This window comes from Hippoglossus hippoglossus, chromosome 11, assembly GCF_009819705.1.
Source record: "Hippoglossus hippoglossus isolate fHipHip1 chromosome 11, fHipHip1.pri, whole genome shotgun sequence".
NCBI classification, from domain to species: domain Eukaryota; kingdom Metazoa; phylum Chordata; class Actinopteri; order Pleuronectiformes; family Pleuronectidae; genus Hippoglossus; species Hippoglossus hippoglossus.
Window position 1 is genome coordinate 4,276,527 of NC_047161.1, and position 21,934 is coordinate 4,298,460.

Sequence of the window (21,934 nt, forward strand, 5' to 3'; positions counted from 1 at the left end):
CTAATGGTGAAACTGGCACAGTTCTGGTCTGAGGAGATCCTGAGCCGAGCGCTAGTCGCATGAGTCATTATCAACGGAAAACACACTGAAGCACCAACGCTCAGCAGGACTCGTTTTTCACACAAGGGATTAAAGACCTCAGAGGTGCATTGAGCAGGAACGTGGAGGAAGACTGTGCTGTAGGATGTGATGATGGGGAGTCAGTGGACATTTCATTACTGATACATGTACAGAAAGTAGGAAACAAACTATGTTACAGGTTTGGTTTACCACACGACCACCTATATACCTGGGACATGCACCACTTGGACAGCACTAGCTTTCAATCACATGTGCTTTATCGTCTATTTGACTCTAAATGGGACAATAACTTAGAAAATGAATATTTTGTATTGAAGAGGACTTGAAACAAGAGATTGGGGCAATAAACTCCTTATGAAAAGGTTTTCTGATGTTATAAATCAAGCAAGAAGTAGAGTTATTTTCTCAAAGACTTCTATAGAAAGTGACTTCTTTTAAAACCTGCTGGTCATTTGAGAGAATGCAGTCTATGGCTACATCCAGTAGCGTAGCTTTGTTTAGTGATTAGACTGAGAACTATATATCTCGTTTGTCATAATGGACAAAAACAAAAGCGTAAAACAACATGTCCGACAGAAGCAACTTGTTTGATGCTGCCACAAAATGAACATATATACTTAACTATTATATGTATCTGTATCAAAAACACGTGATTGGCTTTATAAGCATTTTAAATAAACGACCACAGATAAAGTTAGATGCAGAATTTCTTCCCAAACTCTCTGTTTGATATTAAACACAGTTAGTTTAATGTGGACAGAAAACATCGGCTGCTTCAGGGCCGACCGACTCTAAATAAAACTGTGGCATCATTCCTCATTTTGAACAGTTTACACAGTTCTGTGTTGCCAGCTTCAGGTTTAAAATAAACATTTAGACGTGCTGTATATTCAAACCCGTGTGTGATGATACCAACCTGACTGCTTCTAAAATCCAAAGCGACCCACCTTTCCTCTGGAAGCTCTCCTCTCTGGGGCCGAGGCCGGTGCTGGTGTTGAGCTTGATGATAGCCACAGACTCGCTGTCACAGGCACGACCGCTGCCATCCTCCATCCGTCTGCCAGGAGCGAGGAGACAAGAGACGCGGCTTCAAACTCTGGATAAAGAGAGGAAGTGATCTCTGGCATCGCTTGTTGAGTTTAATGCTTCCTACCTGTAAATGCAGGAGACATCAATGACGACATCGATCATATCACAGCAGGGCTGCATGTCCACAGGAGTGTGGTGATGTAAATCTGTCTAACGACATCAAACAGGAAGGCCGAGAAACACTAAGGATGTTAAGAAGAGAGGGAAACACATGGCACCTTCTTATTGTACTGCAATTAAACAAAATGACAGAAATATACAACTTACAGGTATGACAGTAACTGAGGAACGTGCTTCTGGACGACTTTACTGAAGGCCTCGAATATGGAGCGGTCGTAGATGTTGGCCAGGTAGAAACTGAGGAGGGAAAGAAGAGGAGGACAAATTACAGTGGCACAAGTTACGTTTTCGTCGTGTTTTTTACTTTAATGTCATGAGACAGTTTAACGTTAAAGTGCAAACAGAAGGTTTTTCCACATGAACAGATAAAAAAACTGATTCTGAGGTTTTAAACAATAAAGAAAATGATGAATAAGAAACGCGTGGAGTTTAATGTTAGATACAGGGAAGTGGATTATGGGCCAGAACAACTTAAATCTGTATGTGTTTACATTTGAGCAAATAAAATCTTAACTTTAATGACTATTATCTGTTTATAATTCTAGTGTATTATTCGAAGTACTAAAAATCATAATTTAATTACATTGAGACTGAAGACAATTTTAAAAACAAAGTTCTGAAGTGACTTTTCATTCTATATCCTCCTTTATATGTTATATCATTTTATTGTAAAAGACATTAACAATGATCATCTGAAATTTTATTATGTAGTGAGACACACTGAATAAAACATAAACATGTTTGTTGTGTGTTCAGATTTAAGTTTAAGATCATTTTTGAAGACGGATTTCCTACACTAATCAACCCCTCGTTGTTTTTATCACTCCCTGAGCCTCCAGAATAACTTGAGAACCTCTGTATTAAACCCTCATGTTTCATATATTTTCTATAAACCATCCTAATAATAAAGAAAACATCCCAAACTGCCACAAACTTCCACTTTTAGCCGGAAATGAGCGGAAAAAAGCCAAACCTGGCAACACAGCCTCCTCCAATCTGATTGGCTGCTCGTTGGAATCATACCCTTGTCATGTGACAGGCGGTCGGCACAAACAAGGAAGTGATTGTAAACGGTGAGTAATGATTGCACATTAAAACGTTTTTAAACATTAAATAGGCTCGTTGCAATAACAACTATTCACTTCACTTAAATGCATGTTTGAATATGAGTTAAATATGAAACCGCTTAGAAATAAAACGTGTTTATTCATCGATTATTTGAGTTAAAACCTGAGCTCTTCCTTGTTCTCTTTGAAAACAAGTTGGGCACAGTGTAATTCCTGGGATCATCGCATTCCCCTTAATCTTAACAGTGAAGATACCAGGAAATACACACACCCTAGTTTCTGCTCTGCATAAGGATTGGACCCATTTACAAAATCTAAAGATATTTAAAATAAGGAAACAATACATCTCTGTGTACTGGTGGAAAATACTTGCATGAAGAAGTACTTCAAGTTTTCATGTAAAATATAAATATGTCATGGTACTTTCATTTCGATATCCTTTGCAGTACTGTAACATTTTCCTGCTAACTTTACTTTGACTCAAGGTCGATATTACCTGCAGGATTTTACTCTATAATCGAGTATTATTAAATTGTGATATTGATATTTTCACTTCAGTAAAAGATCTGAGTTCTTCTTCACTACCACCGTGTCTCAGTCAGCTGAAGAGTTGGAAAGGTCGTCCATCGAGACTCACGACTCACGAAACTAAAAGTATTTTTGCTCTTCCGCGTGCTGTGGGAATAAAGTCTATCTCTCGGCTTCCTGTCTCAGGGACCACAATGGCCGCAGCTCTCCTGTGTTTCCTCCTGGCGGGTCCAGTGCTGCTGGTTGCTGCCGGCCCAGTTCACGACTCCGACAATGGGACCGTACCACTGGTGATCTGGCATGGGATGGGTGAGCGTACTGCATGTCATCATATACTGAAAGAACAAAAATACTGTGTACATATACACATATATACATCTTTCAGTACCTGCTCTATGTGCTTTACAAATATATTATTGTACTATTATATTATATGAATGTGCTGATTCTCAAGATTTTTAAGTCGTATGTGATTTATTATCAGATTTCTTGTTGTTAAATCTTGATGGACAAACTGTCGATATCCAGCAGAAGCTCAAGTTACGATCAATCTAAAAAATAACTGAAGTGTGTGTGTGTGTGTGTGTGTGTGTGTGTGTGTGTGTGTGTGTGTGTGTGTGTGTGTGTGTGTGTGTGTGTGTGTTAAGATGTTAAGATGTTAAAATGGAGAAGCTGAGGTCAGCTGTTAAATAAAGTGAATAAACGTGTGTTCACCAGGTGACAGCTGCTGTAACCCTCTGAGCATGGGATCGATAAAGAAGATGGTCGAGGAGGAGATCTCTGGCATTTACGTGACCTCATTGATGATCGGGAAAAACGTCATCGAGGTACCGTTACACCGTAAAGTACATTTACTACCGAACCTCTGAGGAAGAAAACTTCCCTGTAGTCGAGTGTCTTGAGTCCAAGAGGATAAAGTTGTCATATAATATTAATTTCCAGTCTTACTTTAGTTAAAAAGTCCATAATTGAAGCTTCTTATCTTAAGAAATGTCTGATGTTTCACTGAGACTTTATTTAATTTCTGTAAACGGACATGAAATCCACCTTTGCTTCCTGCACAAACACACAATGCATATAGAAATATGACACGTTGTCGTATATGAAGCAGTCGGTCATGCAACAGCTTTGCCTGATTCGTCCACTTGAACATGCAACACTTCCTATTCTGTGACGTTTGCAGAGCCAGTGACTCAAGTTACATCAGAAAACGGCTCCTTTACAACTTTTAGTGATTTTTTTTTTTGTGTTAATATTCATTGCAAACTTGTTCCTTTTTGCTTTGATCCCTCGCGGCACCTTGACCGTTTCTCCCCGGTCGGACGCAGCTCGTCTTTTTCTTTTCTGATTTGTCCGCCGTGCTCTGAACTTTCCATGTGTCTCCTCCTGCAGGACACAGAAAATGGGTTTTTCATGGATGTGAACAAGCAGGTGTCCATGGTGTGCAGTCAGCTCTCTCAGGACCCCAAGCTGAAGGGAGGATACAATGCTATGGGCTTCTCCCAGGGGGCGCAATTTCTGTATGTACCTCCCGCTTTTCTAGTGTGAATGACAGATCCTGTGTTCGTGTAGATTCTCTTATTCTCCTAAGAACGAGGAAGCTGATTCCTCCTGGTTCCTCTCTTCACAGGAGGGCTGTGGCTCAGCGCTGCCCGTCTCCACCAATGAAAACCCTGATCTCCGTCGGTGGTCAGCATCAAGGTGACTACGACTATGGCTAAAGAACTATGAAAATATCAAAAGTCGAATACATCCATATTTCTGTCTCGTCCACACCTGAAAGTACTCGACACATCAAACAGCTGCAGTTTCCAGCTGCTGACTGAAATAATCCAGCTCAATATATATGAGTATAAACAAATATAAATGAGGGATGAAGATATTGATTTTGGTCTTTTCCTGTGATTTGTTGATTGGAGCCCAACCTCTTCTGATGCTATCAGCCCAACATTAAATCAATCGGACTCGGCCTCGTCACTGTGTCTATGATTAAATCAGAAGTCTATTGATGAACCACAGAGCTGCATTGTTACCGCTGAGATAAATTAGATTTTTATCCTCAGTAGATAGAATTAGCTCAGAATTCTTCAACTGTAAATGTTTAAATGTTAATTCTCTCTGCGTGACTATGTCTCTCCAGACGAGGCCTTTGTTTATAGCTGCTCTCTCACTTTTTTATAAAACGCAGTGTGAATGTGAGTCACCATCACAATCTCAGTGGTGACGGGTAAAACCTGCACGTGTGTGTTGCTCCTCAGGCGTGTACGGGCTGCCCAGGTGTCCCGGAGAGAGCTCTCACATCTGTGACATGATCCGCAAAGCTCTGAACAGCGGCGCTTACTCCGACCTGGTTCAGAAGCAGTAAGTTCCCGTCGCTCTCAGACTCCGGTTGTTGTGCGGCTCTTGACGATTGTCGCCGTTCAACTGATGTGTTGCACTGACTGGATGTTGTGTCTGTGGTTATCAGCGTGGTGCAGGCGCAGTACTGGCACGACCCGCTGAACGACGACCTGTACAAGAAGCACAGCCTGTTCCTGGCCGACATCAATCAGGAGAGGGTCAGTATTTCGTTATTAGATCAAACGCAGGGAGATCAGTCGCTTCTACGTTCATTCGTACTGAAATTGTTTTAACTTCTTCGTGCTCTTAAGGTTGTAAACGAGACGTACAAGAAGAACCTTCAGCTGCTGGACAAGTTGGTCATGGTGAAGTTCCTGCAGGACACTGTGGTGGATCCTGTTGATACTGAGGTAACACACTGTGCTGTCCTGTTTACACTGCTATTTTTAAATTGACTTTAAACTTTTTCTGCCTCTCATTTTGTCTGGAGAAAAGTCATTTAGTTTTACTATCCCTGCTTTTGCAGCCTGGGGCAAATGTCCCCGTTGATTTTATTTATGTTCTACAGCATCAACTTCCTCAGTTTACATCACCAAGATGATTATATTCCCTCTTAACTTGTTGTAATGTTCCTGACTCTCCTCAGTGGTTTGGTTTCCTGAAGACCGGCCAGGCCAAAGAGACAGAGACTCTACAGGAGAGCGTTCTCTACACGGAGGTAAAACTATTCCTCCACTATCGACCATTTCACGGTGTCGTCGTCTGCATCGACCACCAGCTTTGTTTTCCAGGCAGTAAAGTCTGAACCTGTAAAACCTTTGTGAAGTTTAAAGTCTGTGTCTCCACATTTAGGATCGTTTGGGGTTGGCAGCGATGGACAAGGCCGGGAAGCTGGTTTTTCTGGCAACCAAGGGCGACCACCTCCAGTTCACCAGAGAATGGTTCACCGAACACCTGCTGCCTTACCTGCACTGAAAACATCAACTTTAAATGCTGAAGTTGAAGTAAAATATAATATCTGACTTTAATATAATGCAAGTTAAGAGTTAAGAAGCTCAGCAGCCAGACCAGGGATGGTTTCTTCATTTTGCACTGATCACTTGTAGCATGGTGTTTTCTGTTTAACTTTTAGCGGCTAATGTGCGTTAGCTCGATGCTGTAACACCAGACTCTGAATCCTTATTTCCACTGTGCGCTCAAACTGTCAGAAATATAAAACTCTGAGTTTGTTACATTTTATTCAAATCTTGTTTTAACTGCCTATTAATGTTCGTAAGTTCCCTGACATGATGCATCTGTACATCCAATAAAGAACAAAACCAAAACACAGACTTTTTATTGCAACATTTTTTTAATGACGTCTCCAGAACTAATGAGCAGACTTTTGATATTGGACCCAAAATGATAAAGAGGTAAAAGAAAAAGAGACGATGTTTAAAAAACAAAAAACAAAGAAATCACTGAAGAGAACCCGAGTGGAGACAGGGTGAGGAGGAAGGGAGGGGGGGGGGGGGGGGGGGTGTTGAGGGACATTTACACACACACACACACATCACAGCAGATATTTCCAATCCAGACACTGATGTGGAGGTGAAGCGTTCAATAACAATCAATTCTTTCTTTCAGTCTCTTTTAAAACGTGTCATTTTCTTTCTCCTCCGCTCGGCAGCAACATCTCTTTGCTCGTCACCACAACTTTTTTTTTTCCTACATTTTGCTTCTTTACAATGGAATGTTTTTAACACTTGGGAATGTTCTATGTGTGGGTTCAAGGGAAAAGTGGAATTATGCTTTTTCCTCCTATTTTAAATTGCACGACATCATCTAGATGAAGAGTTAGACGGTGTGAAATAGACAGTGGTTTCACAGACTACTTGTTTTTATGTCTAATTATGTGCTTAGAGTTGTTTTTTTTTAAATATACATTTCTATCATCTGCTATTAATGTTCATGATCGTACGGTCAACATCAGTGGCGGTGATATGGAAGCCGTCTTTATCCTCTGTTGACTGGCTTCTGTTTGACAAGAGCTTCAGTGAACTGCACAAAGAGAAAGAGAAACCCTGAATGAAGCATCATGATGGTGGCGCCCGATTGGCTGCGGTGCTTTCGTTGCAGAGGAATCACTGTTCCTATGTCGGCTATTCTACAAGTTACATTTATCCAGATATATAGAAAAAAAAAAATTTAAAAGAGCATCCAGCTATTGGCATTATTCGTTTTTGTTTTTTTTTTGAAAAGTGCTCCCTGGATCACAGGGGGGAAACCCAATTTTAATGACAAGCTGCTCCCTGCTGATTGGCTGGAGGATTTGCTCCCAGGGTAAAGCAAGCACTCCTCATTGGCTTATGGAGGGGAGAGCTTCAGCTGTGATTGGCTGTTAGGGGAAGAAGGGACGGGAGATGTAACGCATGAGGTCCGAATCTCAGTCTACAGTGAGAGAGTTAGCTGGTGGGGAGGTCGATCAGTCAGGTGGGAGTTTGCAAAAAAAAAAATGGTGTGGGGAGGATCTCAAGGATGGGGGGGGGGGGGGGCGGTAATTTCATATGCTGCCCCCCCGTCTATCCGGCGATCTCGGTTGCTGTGGTAACGAGCTTCTTGCCGTCCCAGACAGTCTTGAACTGCTCGGGAACAGGAATCTCCGTCTATGGAGGAAAGACAAAGAGGTTTAAGTTTAAAGCCATAATTCATAAAATAGAGATTTTATTAAAACTGTCAAATTCAATTCAAGTTTAATGTAAGTGACATTTATTACCTCCACCAAAGAGGTTGTGTTTTTAATTTCATCCGTTTGTCGGTTAGCAGAATTACACAGAAACTACAGAAAAGACTTCCACAAACGGGCGGATGCAGGAAGTCTTTTTTACATTTCTCTTTAACATGGCGCAATCGGACAGAGACATTCTCAGAGTGTCCTTCCATTTGATACAGGAAACTGTTGATTTGGAACCCGGCTTGTAGCAGAACTTGTAAAAACCAACTTATTCAATTAAGTCTCTGGTGCTGAAGCTAAATGAACTAATCGGTAGAGTAGCCACAGAGATCAATTGGTGCAAAGCATAATGCAAAATCCCTTTGTTCCCCGTTGGCGCTACTCACAAACTCTCCGTCTTTGTTGGGTACCAGGATGTTCATCTCGGAGCTCTTGGCGCTGATGATCTCGCACATCAGGGAATCTTGGCTCAGGTAAATGTGGCAACCGTCCGTCTTGTTGATGGAGATGGTCGGCACCTTACCCATGACCTGGGAACATGACAGGAAGTGAACGTGAAGCAGGAGCAGCAGGAAAACATTGGGCGACATCATGAAATGAAACGGCGCTGCGTCGTTAACACACCTGGACCTTGACGTCTCTGCAGTTGATGATCTCCACGATGCCGACGACGTGGTCAAACACCAGCCCCAACTTCTTACAATTGTCTAATGGAGAAAAACAAACGCATAAGAAGAACAAGTCTTCCTCTTAAACCACCTTGACGTGTTGACATACAGAGCAATACTTATTGGTAAGTCCAGTTGCATATGTGCACCTGTACAACTCATCAAGTTGAAATCTGACAGGTGGTTTCCTCTTCTTACCTAAAGTGATGGAGTTGATTTTGCCCTTGACCTGCAGGGTGCTCTTGTTACACTTATAAGCATAAACCACTTGTTTCAGCTCAGTGTCGCTGATCACCAGGTCCTGCACACCCTCGTGGTTCTCCTACAGGAGGCAAGCAAGGAAAAGCAAAAAAGCACAAAGACCGAGAGTTGATTAAATAGTTTTAAACGGGACTTGTCACTGAAGTTGCTAAATATAAATGAGCTTTAAATAACAAGTACATCTGGCTCAATGAGTCATTTTGGCAGTGCTCTATCTGTTGCATAAACAAATGACTCCAGCTAACAGTCATAAAAACAAGTCTACATTTTTTCCATCGCTTCCCTTTCACATGGACGACAGAGCTTAAGGATAAAGTCAGCTCCTGCTTAGTCTCTAGAAAGGTCGTGCACCAACAACTTACCACTTTCCACTTCTTCCCCTCCAGCTCCAACACGGGAGGGAGGGTGCGGGACGGGGCCGGAACCGGAGCCGGAGCAGGTCGGGGGCTAGAAGAGACGGGTTTGGGTCCGGTACGCACAGGAGCCTGGCCCCTCAGGGTAGGATTCTTGTGGGTCTTCTGGTCGTCACCCACATGCTTCAGGCCTGGAGAGGTCGAGGAAGGGGGGGAATCAAATCACAATTAAAAACTTTACTTATACCTAATCTGTCTTTAGACTATTTTAGCCACCTACCACTGGTAATGTCGGCTCCCTTGCATATGGAGTTAAACAAAGCGTTACGGTCATCAGGCCCAGAATTCCCGCCGCCGCCAGAGGATCCACTTAAGTCCATGGGAGGAGGTGGTGGTCCAGGGGGAGGAGGGGGAGGACATCCACCAGCAGGAGCCCTGGGAGGAGCTGCACCGGCTGAAGCTACAGGACCCTGAGGTGGACAGAAAAGTTTATTGTTTTTCGACTGATGAAAAGTGAGAATAAACTTGGATATTGTAAATTCTCTGAGGACTCACAGTCCTGCTCCAGGTCAGTCCTGTGGTGTGGTGCTTCTTGATGTAGTTTTGCAGCTCAGTCCAGATGGAGAGGTAGACCTTCACCCACTCCACGTGTGTCTTGTCCCTGCGGAGGAAGGAAGCAGGAACGTCTGAGGATCGTTCAATTCTTGACTTTTTTCCTTTTAAAACTAAATACGAGTCCTGTTTTGGTCCGACAGCTGCATAACCACGGTGATTTAGTCAAAGTAACTTAAGTTTGAGCAAGGAACTCAAATCTGCTCATACAACACAAAAGCTTTCCTCTCAGGCCTAAATACAGGAAGTCTACCACTTCAGCGTATTCTGCATCAGACAGTGCTGACTCAGCTGAGAGGAACGACTGGACACAATGTTTTACAAACTGCTCGGCTGCATTTGAATGTTCCGGTTTCCCTTGTATTTAATAAACGTTCCACAATTTCAGAGACAAAATGACCGTTTCAAAAATAAAACCACATTGTGGACAGAGTAACTGCTGCAGACTGATGCTTTACTTACTTCTCCTTGAAGTCTTTGAGCACGCGGTTGGTGTAGAACATGGCGGCATCCTGCATCTCTTTAACGTAGGGGCCCGGTTTAGGGGCCTGGGAGAAAGAAATGAAACCATTATAAAGACTGCAAATAGGGGGGGGGAACAGCCTGACATGATCCAAAAGGTGAAAACATGCTAATAAGAGATGAAAAGATGATTTGAGCTTGTTGTTTGCCTCAGTTTCCAGTGTCACGCTAAGCTAAGCTAATCATCTGTGGCTCAAGCTCCGTATTGCATCAATAGAAGATTAGCATCAGTCAGTTTCTATTTAACTCGTAGCAAGAAAGGAAATAAACATACATGTTAAATGAGCAGGTTGTCAAGACTTTGTTTGTTTGATTAAAGAGCTTTAGATGCATTTCTGAACTGGTCAGAGTCAAACAAAGCTGTTTTTGTCTTTTCCCCATTAGTTATGCTGAGTTGAGCTTATCGCTGTCTGGCTGCAGCTTTATATAAACCGTGTAAACACTATCAAAGTTCTTATGTAACTCTAACTGTACAAATCCTTTTCCTATAAATTGTTTATTACTGCCGCAGATAAGTGGTAAAAGTAAGAAATTCAGTTCACACGTTTACAAATGAAATGTTTGAGCTACAGGAGGAAGCCGAACAAATAATGAAACTATTATGGGAGTTTGAAAAGCTGATAAATTATTCATTAGGATCAAAACCACGACGACAGACAGAGTTCATCATCCAGACTGTAACAGTGCAGCTCTGTTGCTGGTGTCCACGGGTCAGCCAAGAAACCGTCGCTCACCAGACAGCGATGACAGAATCAAAGAGGGGCTTGTTTCCTGCCATTATACACTAATTCTCACACACACACACACACACACACACACACACACACACACACACACACACACACACACACACACACACACACACACACACACACACACACACACACACACACACACACACACACACACACACACACACACACACACACACACACACACACACACTATTCCAATCCCGTCTCACCATGGCGATCCATCCGAGGGCGGGCGCGCTCTCGCTGACGGCAGAGAGGTGGTTGAAGAGCGGCGAGGTGCGGTTCTGCTCACGGAAACCCTGCACCTGCTGGATCGCTTTGGACACGGGCTGCAGGAGGGTGGTCAAAACTGTCTGAATAAGAAAGAGACAGAAGAGAATTAGTTTGAAGAAAAAGCAAAGCTTGAGTTTTTTGAAGATTGCAAGTGTGTGTAACTCACATCAGACGGCTTCTGGGTGGACGAGGCCGAGACGAGGAGTTGTTTCTGACTGGTGAACGCCTGCTTTATCATTTCTGCCTGGAGGGACAAGAGAGGGAATTCAACAAGTCACACACACAACAAAGTTTTGAGTTCAAGCATATTTTTATTCAGCAACTTTCACAAAGAAATAAAGATCTTTACAATATGTAAAAACCCAGCACAGATGTGGGCAGAGGGAGATAGTTTGATAAACATAAATGTCAAGCAACTTTATTTAACTGTGATGCATTCAAAAGTACGACTTACGTGTTTCAGAACATCGCCCCCTATCTTCTGGCTGAGGGAGAAGTACTGGGCCACGGAACCTTTGATGATCTCGTCAAAGGCATCGACGTACACAGATACAGCTGTAGAGTCAAATTAAAAATAAACTTAAATCAAATAAAAAATAAGCACAAAGGACGGAAACAACTCTTTATTCAGCCAATCTGCCAAAGCAGCAGGTGGCCTTGGTTAAAAGAGCATCACGACGTCCTCAGATGTTTTATTGTCAACAGCGATGAAAGCTGCCATCGAAACCAAATGCTTCATGTGCAGCCACAGCAGTGACTTGATTCATCTGCTTCACGAGGGAGGATCCTCTCTTTTTATCTCTGAAAAAGAGACGCTACGTTTCCGACAGAGAGGAAGTCAGGATCCACGCTTGTTGGGGGGGGGATGTCTTCTTTGTTTGATTAAGGAGAAGTTGTTTTTCCACACACACACTTTCATCATCTGCATGCAACACTTACATTCACCCGTCCTGAGTAATATCTGATCAACGTATCATAATAATTACACTTGATGATTACCTCCCACTGCAGCCTCTCCAGGGACCGACATGCCCTCCAGACGACCCACCGCCACCTCCAGCCGCTGCACCAGACCTGCCAACTCTGCCATACCTGTGAGGTGGGGAAGAGGAGTGAGTCCGTGAGAACAGGAAGCGACAACGTCAAGCATTTACTCATCTGTGGTCACATAACACGTGGTGACCATTTAAGTTCTGCTTTATGCAGCATTGCTCAAATGCAGACTTAATGTACATTGCTGGGCTGTATAGAAAAAAAAGAAAAGATGTCTGATCCACATTCGTTTTTGACCAAACCAAATACAAAAAGTATTTTTCTAGGTTTTAATTCTTGTGTGCTGGTGGTTGTGTTTGTCTTGATCAGCTGTTTTTAACCATTGAGGCACAGTGAGTCTTTCTGTGCCAGCCTTCTAATTGGGGGAGTGAATTACTCCTGGGACACAAGATGAAGACTGCAATTAACAATTAGCTACTTGGACACGATAATAACAACTGTGCTCTGAATCCTGGACACATTTGCAGTTGGTTGATTAAATCCCACGAGGCTGGAAATTACTTGTGCAGCCATCAGTCATCAGATGTTATGTTCTGTGTCGTTGCTTCAATAAATGCTCTGAATCGTTATTCATCCCTAATGCAATTATTGGCTTTTCCAGATCTAAGTGAAAGAATATGTGCTGCACTCTTTGGTCGCCATTTCAAAAATAATGGTCCTACGTTGTGCTGTTAACGTCACAGAAATGCGGTTATTCAAGACGACTAAAAACTGACATCTTTGAACTAGCAATTAACATTATTGGATAATCTGCAGATCTGCATTTTAAAGGTATCTGTTACCAGAGAGAAGTCACAGAGTTCCAGCTTAACAGCGGTTACGTAGCAAAACAGAAAAGAAGACGGTGTTGCAGATAAGCAGGTTGGGGCTTGCTGAGCATCAAGGCATGTAGATCATTACATGTTACTGCGGACTGGGAGGAGTGGAGACCTGCCCAGTTATCCCAACTATGTCAGTTTAACACATTTGTTCCACAAGCAAACGAATTCAGCAGCAACAGAGCAAAGTTAGGATGCAGGAACAAAGCAGCAGCATTAAAACTTTGGGGTGCACCGGTATGTTTTAATGGGTACCGTGCAGCCCTGGTTCAAATCCCTTTAATGCCTTCTTTCTCACTTTTACCCCCCTTTTCCTGACTATCTCCACTGTGGCACCAAAATCATAAATGCCAAAATACAATCTTTAAAAAAGCATTAAAGATTGGCCTGAGTCTGTTAACAGTAAAAAACAATAAGTAACGTGTGACAACATGATCCTCCAGACTTACTCATTCAAGTAGATGATTAACTAACTTCAATCCAGGTCTAGCGTCGTCTTACACAGAACGTACTCACGGATACACACACACCCTAATGAGAGAGGCTAGTATTACAAAAGACGACTGTAACCTGAGCCGAAACTGGATTCATCTGTGAGGCAGAGAGTGGCCCCCCCCCCCACCCCCTCTCAGGTGCTTACACCTTTAGACCATGAACGGACCACTCTCACTAATGAGTCCACGACAAGCCCACTGTAGCTGCCGTCTCACTTTCCCTACCGAGGCACTGATCTGGAGAAATCTAGTGATGGGGAGCTTAATGCTTTTGGAAGCTGAAGCTACAGTCTCCAGGAAATAAAGATGGAGGGACCTGAGTGTCTGTTGCATAAATTGGTTGGAAATGAACAGAGGTAAAGTTGTGCAATTTAATAGCTACAAATATTGACAATTATTGCAATTTTTCAAACATTTCCAGGCTCCAGCTTCTCGGTTGTGCAGATTTGCTGCTTTTCTCTTAAAATCTTGAGGAAATTGAACTATTTATTTAGATTTATGGCAGGTTGGAAAAGTGGCCTAATTAGCATTACGCTATTAAATGCCTCAAACTTGCCCTGGGGTCCATATTAATCATGTTGCTGTTGGCAGTATAATTACACCAGCAGGGTGAGGTTGGTTATAAGTCAGCCGTGACGTCGTTAAAAGGAGATAACGTCAATAGGACTGAGTCTCGGCATAACCATATTATTAAAACCAGGATATGTTAAGTGAAACTACTGCAGGATGTGCGATGACTTTTTCACCTGCGACCACAAAAGACAAAGCGCTACAGCGAAAAGACTCTGTAAGGTGAAGCAAGTAGCAGTACAGCAAGTACTGCTACTTGCTTCACAACGCTTGGGAGCTAAATTTGATCGTAGCAGGACACAGAACCTCACCAACCTTGACCTAAATGCTGAGAGCCGCAGCTCCGTCTGCAGACTTCAACAGCTCAACTGGTGGACTTCCTGGTCTCAGCTGAGAAATGACTCAACAGCAAAGCAGGAAGGGAGTGTCCGCCTAAAGGTGCTTGTGGTAGTAATAGACACCAAAAAAGCAAACCTATAAATGTGACAGTGGCTTTTAAAATGCCCTGTGAATGATCCCTGAGAGGTAAACATCTTGGCGTACTTGCTGCCCGGCTATATATCTTTCAATGCTTGAGATAATTTGCTAAAGTAAAGTAAAAGGGAGAAAAGTGCTGATCACGGAGGAAACTGCAATGTCAAGGAAGAAGAAACAACTTTCCAGAGACCCCGAGGGCAGATACCGTCCCGAGTTGAGACAGGAAATCCAGCCTGCCATTATATTTTCCTTAGATTTAAGCACTTTAAAAACCTCTTAAATCTGTTGGACCCACATTCACCAACCAATCACAGGGGATCAATCCTGCTGATTCACAGAAAATGCAAGTCAACGATCGATTAAGCACAAATTCTAAAAAACGTCTTGTGCATGTTACTGGAAAGATGCATATTTCATGCATTGCATATCCTCGCTCTGTGCTGTCGCTGGTCTTTCCCCAGAATACAACAGACCTACTTCTGTGGACACACGTCAGAGATGTCCTGCATATTAATCACCAGCAGCGTGGTGCAGGGCCAGGGAAGTGGGTTAGGCCTGTTCGTGCATCTCTTGCCTGCAAGTCAGAGTCCAACTCAGTGTGTGTGTGTGTCTGTGTCTGTGTCTGTGTGTGTCTGTGTGTAGCTGTTTGCATTGAACCAAACACACAGGCTGTCGCAGAGTTGGACTTAATACCAATGGCGATGAGCTCCAACCTCACACACAGGCTGTGATCGAGGCTGCAGACAAATCAAGTTCAAGCTGCTGATGCTAATGAGATCACTGGGGTTTCAGGCAGACCTGCGGCTAATGCTAGCTAGCGAGCTAACCAGGATAATTATATCCAGCCCCAGACACTGTTTACTGCTAGCCTAGCATAGCTGATATAATAGATAAAAAGCCTAATGCTAAGCTAGTGGAAGCTAAAGTTGACGTGGTATAGACAGGGAGACAAATTATCCTGGATGAACCAAATGTGTTATGACACCATGGCGAAAAAAAAAAACCGTGAGCTAGCTAAAAAATTAAACAAGATAAACCGGTTGTGTTTTTGACATCGTGATGAAAGACGTGCGACTAAACTGCAGTTGTGTGTGTGTTGTTGGTCTAATTGCTGTGTGTGTGTGTGTGTGTGTCCTTCTTCGTGTTGTTGATGTGTGTCTTGCTGTGTGTTTGGGCATTTCCTGGATTGTTCTTGTCTCACACAGACACACACACACACAGACACACACACCCCTCCCTGTGTTAAGCTAACGTAGCGGCGGACTGCAGCAGCAGCAGACAGGAAACAAGAAGTTGCCACATCCTCGCAGAAAGAATAAGTAAAAGCAGGATGCGGAAGGTTTTACGACATTTAACATTAATATAAATAGACATGTGCAAGGTTTCGGCTGGTGCAGCTAACGTGTTTTAGCAAAGGGCTAGCCGGGCGGTGTTAGCATCACACCGATTTACAATAAAACCGGAAAAAGAAAAAAGCGTCGTTTTCTGGCTTTTTAACGCCAAATGAAAGCCAATGGAAGTTGTAACATCATCATCATCTTCATCATCATCATGGCGCTCACCTGCAAACAGTAGTGGAGCAGTGATTTTTTTTTTCTAGGGGTCCGTTGTGTCGCCGTGAATCCGCGGAGCAGACTGACCGAGAGCCTCGCCTCTTTCTTCCGGGATGTGCGGGGAGGTTTACCCGGCAGTCCCCGCGCCGCGTCCCCGCCCTGCTGCCATTCCTTTCCCATATAAGGAGCGTGAGAGAGAGAGAGGGAGAGAGAGAGAGACAGAGAGAAACACTAAGATAAACAAGGGGGGAAACTGTGAAACTGCTGTTTTCTATCAGGATTTATCTGCAACAGGCAGCGTTGTCATTCGTTTCCCTCCTGTAAACACCACCGGGTCCCTGCAGAGGAGGAGGAGAAGGAGGAGAAGGGTCTGATCTGCAGACACGTGTGATGCATGTGGTTCAAACAGGTCTGCAGATGTTTCCTGGCTCCTGGTGTGAGGCTGGTATTTACTGCATGTGTGTGATGTGTGAAAAGCAGCTGTACCTGCAGGAAATACTCTCAACTCTCTGTGTTACACCCCAGCAAGGGACCTGACATCTTTGTCTGGGGCCTCAGAAACTTCACTTTGCTGTAAGATGAGATAAAACTTTATTGATTTCCCCCACACACCAGGGAGGTTCAGCTGTTACAGCAGCAGGTAGATCAGAAGTTGTGCACGCCCATGTCCATTCACCCAGTTGAACACAGACTAGACATTTTCCGTCTCAGTAAGTCTAAGCTAAAAGGAGATTATTACATAACGGCTGTAAGACGCTGAGTGGTATTAACCCTGAGGAGTAAACTGGTCTTTGGAGAGGTGGAGGGAGACGTGGACCTGGAGCGGAGGTCACAGATCAGTGGCCTCATGGACAAACTGTCAGGTTGGATGTTTATTGTCTTACATAAACCTGACACACCTTCGATCTTCAGCATCCCAGAGTCGCTCGTAGGGAAAACGGTTACTGGCGTCTGTGTCTATCCAGCATCACCATCATCGAAGGGAAATTACATTTTTAAATGAGGCAAACTTCTATCACGAGCAGTTACGGCCTCTCATCACACGGCACATTGTGTTAATGGAGCAGCAAAGAATGGAGGTTAATGGGATCACAAATGTGGAAACAAACAATGCAATGACAGGACGACTGGTTCATATCAGGGTTTGTGCAGCGATGCTGGAGGAAGAGTGTGTGTTAGAGGGAGAGTTTGAAGGGGGAGGGATGCACTTAAGGTGAAATGTGACAAACAATGCATCATGCGGTTGTGGAAATAAACAACTGTTGGATAATCTTGTTAAAAAAATCTGATTGTTATTTTCTTTGATTCACGGCTGGGACACAGAAAATAGAGACAAATGGGAAACAGAAGGAAATGGAAATAAAACGATATTCAGTTAATAATGACAAGTGTAGAAAATTTCAAGAAACAAGCCGACATGTCTGAGAAAACGCAAGAACAAACATTTTTATTTTAATTTACAGATGATCCAGTTGCATCAGGTCTGGTCACACACACAAAGAAAGAAAGAAAAAAGGAATAACTTCACTGAAACAATTTTTTTTTAATTAAATTCCCTTCATTTAACAGTTGCTACCTTTTTCCTCTGTCTGCCTTCACAGTGGACTCCATCAGAGTCGAGGTCAATTCACTTACGTCGACAAATCCCAAATGTGACGGGGAAAATGTTGCACATGTATCATGAGAAATGCTGAATTTTGGATCGTTAAATTGTTTTTATATATATTTTAACTTATGGGAAAAAGGTAAACGCCTAAACAAGAAATGAGTGAATCAACATCGAGTCTTGGCAGTGACCCCAAAATAATTTCAAATGATGTGCAACAAAAAAAAGAAAAGAGAAATGGCTCAAATATAAAATGACTTCAAAGTGTGAAAAGATGACATTTTACAGTGTTTGCACTTCGATTCACTGGATTTCACTTTGCCTCGCAGAAACGGGCAAAAATGGGCCAAAACATTCAAAAAATAATAAGACCAATAATAAACCTCTGCCCTGGGTCCGACGCTCCGAGACCGAACAGCAGAAGCAACATCAGCATGAAATGACTGAACAGTAAGAAACGTGATTGCTTATTTCACACAGAGTACGAGCCAAACGGAGTTAACGCCGTACCCTTTCCACATTCAACAACCAAAGAAAAAGTGCCTCAAAACGTGGACTCGCGGATCAGTTTCACATTCTGCATGCGAGAGCGACCACACGCTGAGGCGTCGTAAAGAGGAGTCACGTGGTTAAAGTTCTCATTCAGCTCAGTCCGGCACAGAAACTTCTCTGATTACTGCTCCGTTGTTTTTCCTTCCCTCTCTCTCTCTCTCCTCTCTGTTACTACAGACTTCCTACTGTGTCCTGGTGTATCCATGGCGATGAGCCCCCCTCAGAAGAAGCAAACCTCGCTCAGATTAACCTCCTGATCTTTGTCGTGTTTGTGGGAAGAAATAATTTGTTTCCTAGGATTAAGCTCAGTTTTATGGTTTGTATGAGGACACAACTCTTTATAACAAATGGAGGATTAGTGGTGATTTGTTTTGTCTCCGTTGTCTCTCTTATAAAGATGTTTTTTGTGATCCTCATGTTAAACTAAGTGAAAATGTGCCAATAGAAAACAAAGATAAACGTGGTCTTCAGGGATGATAATTACCTCCGACAAGGAAGTTGTTTTCATTGTCGTTTGTCTGTTTGTCAACAAAATTACACAAGAACTCTAATTTTGGAGTGAATCTGGACAAAAGGGCTCCAGGAATCTTTTTTTATCACTTTGAAATACTTAAAGGATCTCGATTAAAACAATCAGACGTATCTACGGGACTGAAATTCATGAGTGTGTGTAATTTGGTGCAGCTTGGTTGAATTTAAGGGGACTGTTGGGCCTTGGCGGAGGTCTGAAATTCCAGAAACAGCTGAAGCTCGTCCTATCCTGTTCACTAAAGCAAACATGTAAATACCAAATCACTGAGGACGCCTCTGGACACGAGCTGCATCCAGGTTGGAGAAACTACATCAGCTCATTTGATCTTTAAAGTCAAGGAAATACAGCGTTTTCTACACTGAATGCAGCATCGGCCTGTGTTTCCAGCTGAGGTTCCAACTTTAACCATCACAGATCAACCGACGAGACAAAATAAGACTAAACCTGACAGGAAATCAAAAGTGCACGGACACTTAATCACAGCGTAAAGGTTGTTTGTTTAAAAAAAAAAAATAGTGGTCTTCAAGGTTCAAGCAGTCGTTACATTGAGATGATGGAGGAAGCAGTGTCGGGACGTTGATGTGAACTTCATGTCTTTCTCCTCATTATCTCCCCCCCGCTGAGAGCAAACTCATTAACGTTATGTGATCCAGTGTGTGAGTCTGTGTGAGTGTGTGTGTGTGTGTTCCAAGGGGTTTATTCCACAGAGAAAACCTTCACAATAAAAGCACGGTGCTTCTGCCTCAAACCGCCATAACTGACAACATCGCGCCTCTCCCAGGGGTTGTTTCATAACAGACATAAAATTAAAAAAAAACTGTGCTGAAGATCACATCTTTTCGCCACAGCAGCCAAACAGACAAACATGCAGGCGGCCATTCCAAGGTCATATTGTACCACATCTGCAATCTGACTTGTCATGCACAATTTCTTTTGTTGTTGCCCGATGCTGTTTTGTTGCATTTTTTCCTTCACGTGATTCTCGAACAAAAATCCCCAGAGCAGAGATGACAGTTGGTTTCAACATGGCGCCGTTTGGTAGCACCAGGTCGACCTCGAACATGATGATGTGTGCGAACATGCACGTCTACAAGAGGCGAGGAGTGAGCGTGTCAAGTGGCTGTTTTTTTTCGTGTCATCGCAGCAGTGTTTTTTAAATTTTTTAATCAAATCCAGGAAGTCAAGTGTAACTCAGGCTAGTGTTCTCTCCCGCGGCTTCTAACTAACGCGTGCCTCAGTCAGAGGGTGACAGTACATTCTTTTTGTCTCTGTGTGTTAAATAATAGGGGTCTATGTTATATTTTATACAAAACACAGGGCTCTCCCCAGAATTCTCATTTAATGTTTTAGTTCTTTCCCTCCAAGTTGGATCAGTGTGGGGATCAGGGATATTCCAGTAGAATGGTGTTTTTTCTTTGCCAGTGGGACAACATGTTTCCAGCATGTTTTTCCCTCTCTCCCTTTCTTTAAATCCAGGTTTCACGCTGTCCGTCTTCATGGATGAGAGGTGTGAGGTTTTTGTGTTGAAGAACAACAAAAGAAACAGAGGAAGAGTGAGGAACAGAGGGGTGGAGGAGGGATGTACGAGGGCCGCAGTGAGCTCCCCCCTCCTCTCTTGCTATAGCAGCTCCTCTCTTTGCTTCTTGCCCCTGACCGGCCCCTGGCCGTTCCTCAGGGAGCCGTTCTGGGGCCGCAGGAGGTGCCCCCGCTCCTGGTCCGTCCACGGGACCCCGCCGTGCCCCTCATCACTGTCCAGGTCGGAGTCCGAGTGCATGAGAGCGGAAGAGGTGGGGGCTGGGACGGGCTTCATACGGGCTGGGAGGTGGGTGATGGTGCAGGAACACAGGGAGGACAAAAAGATTCATGACAATACAATATTTTAGAGCTGTAATTAATGACTTCATGATATAATCTGTTGATTATTCTATTGATGAATCATTTCATTGTCTTTAAAATGTTTGAAACAAAAAATGCAAATGTTTGGCAGTTTCACTTGAAAAATGTTGCTTGATCAAAATATTTTTTTTTATTTAACAATAGTTTGACAGCATTCAAAAGTATAATATTTAATAAGAAATAGTATCCTTAAGTATACAGTGGATCAGTCGGGGGAAGTTGGTAGTTTGTCCAACTTGTAATTCACAGCTCGGAACAAACGATGTCGTGTGTGTGCGTCTGTGTCTTCTCACCGACTCTCTGCGGCTGAAGCTCCAGACTGTCTTGCTCATCAGCCTCCAGCATCTTGTATCGACTTTTACTTCTGCGCACTTTGCTCTTTCGTCTTTCAGGGGATAAAACACAGAACATATATTCCATCATCCGTTGGTGTGGTGGTATAGAAAGAGGTAGAGTGCAATCTCAAAATCCTAATTACTTTTCCCCCAAAACATTCATATACATATATATACACACATTATAATATATTATTTTGACATTTTGGGACTTGAACTCACCTTTTGCAGCAACACACCATCCCCCAGACAATTGTTGCCACGGCAACCACAATCATAAAAGATGCTATAGTCACATAGAGCACGCTCCACTCTGAAAACAAAATAAATAGTAGAATTAAAATAATATAAGAGCAGATCAAATGTCTCATTGAGCCTGGAACTAAATTTGCAAAAGGAAAAAAAACACATATATATATTTATTCATGAGAAAACCAAACTATGTTGCTTTAAGGTTCTTGTCCTCTCACCACAGTTGCTCTCTGCGTCTCCGAGCTGAGCTCTGATGAAGTTCTCCATCCAGAAAGGGTGACAGACACATCGCCGCGTGAACCAGTCACACTCGCCGTGGCCGGAGCAGTTCAGCTGGCAGACTGCGGAGGAAGGAAGGAGAGTGACAGAGTGATATGAAACTAGAAACTTGAAACCAGAGTGGTGTTGAGGGAA

General features: G+C 43.1%; 3 protein-coding genes across 9 annotated transcripts in view; 1 reads left to right on the forward strand and 2 right to left on the reverse strand.

Annotated features, from left to right (window-relative positions):
• Window positions 1-2,311: 2,311 nt before the first annotated feature.
• Window positions 2,312-6,858, forward strand: ppt1 (palmitoyl-protein thioesterase 1 (ceroid-lipofuscinosis, neuronal 1, infantile)). 3 transcript variants are annotated; one of them, XM_034600140.1, is made up of 10 exons: window positions 2,312-2,363; window positions 3,039-3,194; window positions 3,603-3,712; window positions 4,278-4,405; window positions 4,516-4,586; window positions 5,144-5,246; window positions 5,353-5,443; window positions 5,537-5,635; window positions 5,872-5,943; window positions 6,078-6,858. In XM_034600140.1, exons 2-10 carry the CDS (start codon window positions 3,080-3,082, stop codon window positions 6,198-6,200), a joined length of 912 nt encoding a protein of 303 aa, XP_034456031.1. In that variant the 5' UTR covers window positions 2,312-2,363; window positions 3,039-3,079; the 3' UTR covers window positions 6,201-6,858. The 3 variants fall into 3 exon arrangements, with proteins under 3 accessions (XP_034456031.1, XP_034456033.1, XP_034456032.1); XM_034600142.1 differs by having other exon boundaries at window positions 2,325-2,363; window positions 3,072-3,194; XM_034600141.1 differs by lacking the exon at window positions 2,312-2,363 and having other exon boundaries at window positions 3,030-3,194.
• cap1 (CAP, adenylate cyclase-associated protein 1 (yeast)) lies at window positions 6,558-16,502 on the reverse strand. The gene is made up of 13 exons (XM_034600137.1): window positions 16,357-16,502; window positions 12,382-12,474; window positions 11,837-11,937; window positions 11,549-11,626; window positions 11,319-11,462; window positions 10,295-10,380; window positions 9,776-9,881; window positions 9,501-9,690; window positions 9,230-9,411; window positions 8,805-8,928; window positions 8,563-8,645; window positions 8,325-8,468; window positions 6,558-7,870 (listed from the first exon to the last, which is right to left on the reverse strand). The coding sequence occupies exons 2-13, from the start codon at window positions 12,470-12,472 to the stop codon at window positions 7,787-7,789; spliced, it is 1,413 nt and encodes a 470-aa protein (XP_034456028.1). The 5' UTR covers window positions 12,473-12,474; window positions 16,357-16,502; the 3' UTR covers window positions 6,558-7,786.
• Window positions 16,503-17,767: 1,265 nt separating this feature from the next.
• The window catches only part of kiaa0319l (KIAA0319-like ortholog), a 31,734-nt gene continuing 27,567 nt past the window's right edge, over window positions 17,768-21,934 (reverse strand). For all 5 annotated transcript variants that reach the window (XM_034600127.1, XM_034600128.1, XM_034600125.1 and 2 more), the window contains 4 exons: window positions 21,739-21,861; window positions 21,491-21,581; window positions 21,227-21,318; window positions 17,768-20,852 (listed from right to left, as the gene is read on the reverse strand). In XM_034600127.1, the coding sequence (XP_034456018.1) occupies window positions 20,656-20,852; window positions 21,227-21,318; window positions 21,491-21,581; window positions 21,739-21,861 (503 nt within the window). In that variant the 3' untranslated portion in view covers window positions 17,768-20,655. The remainder of the gene's footprint in view (window positions 20,853-21,226; window positions 21,319-21,490; window positions 21,582-21,738; window positions 21,862-21,934) is intronic.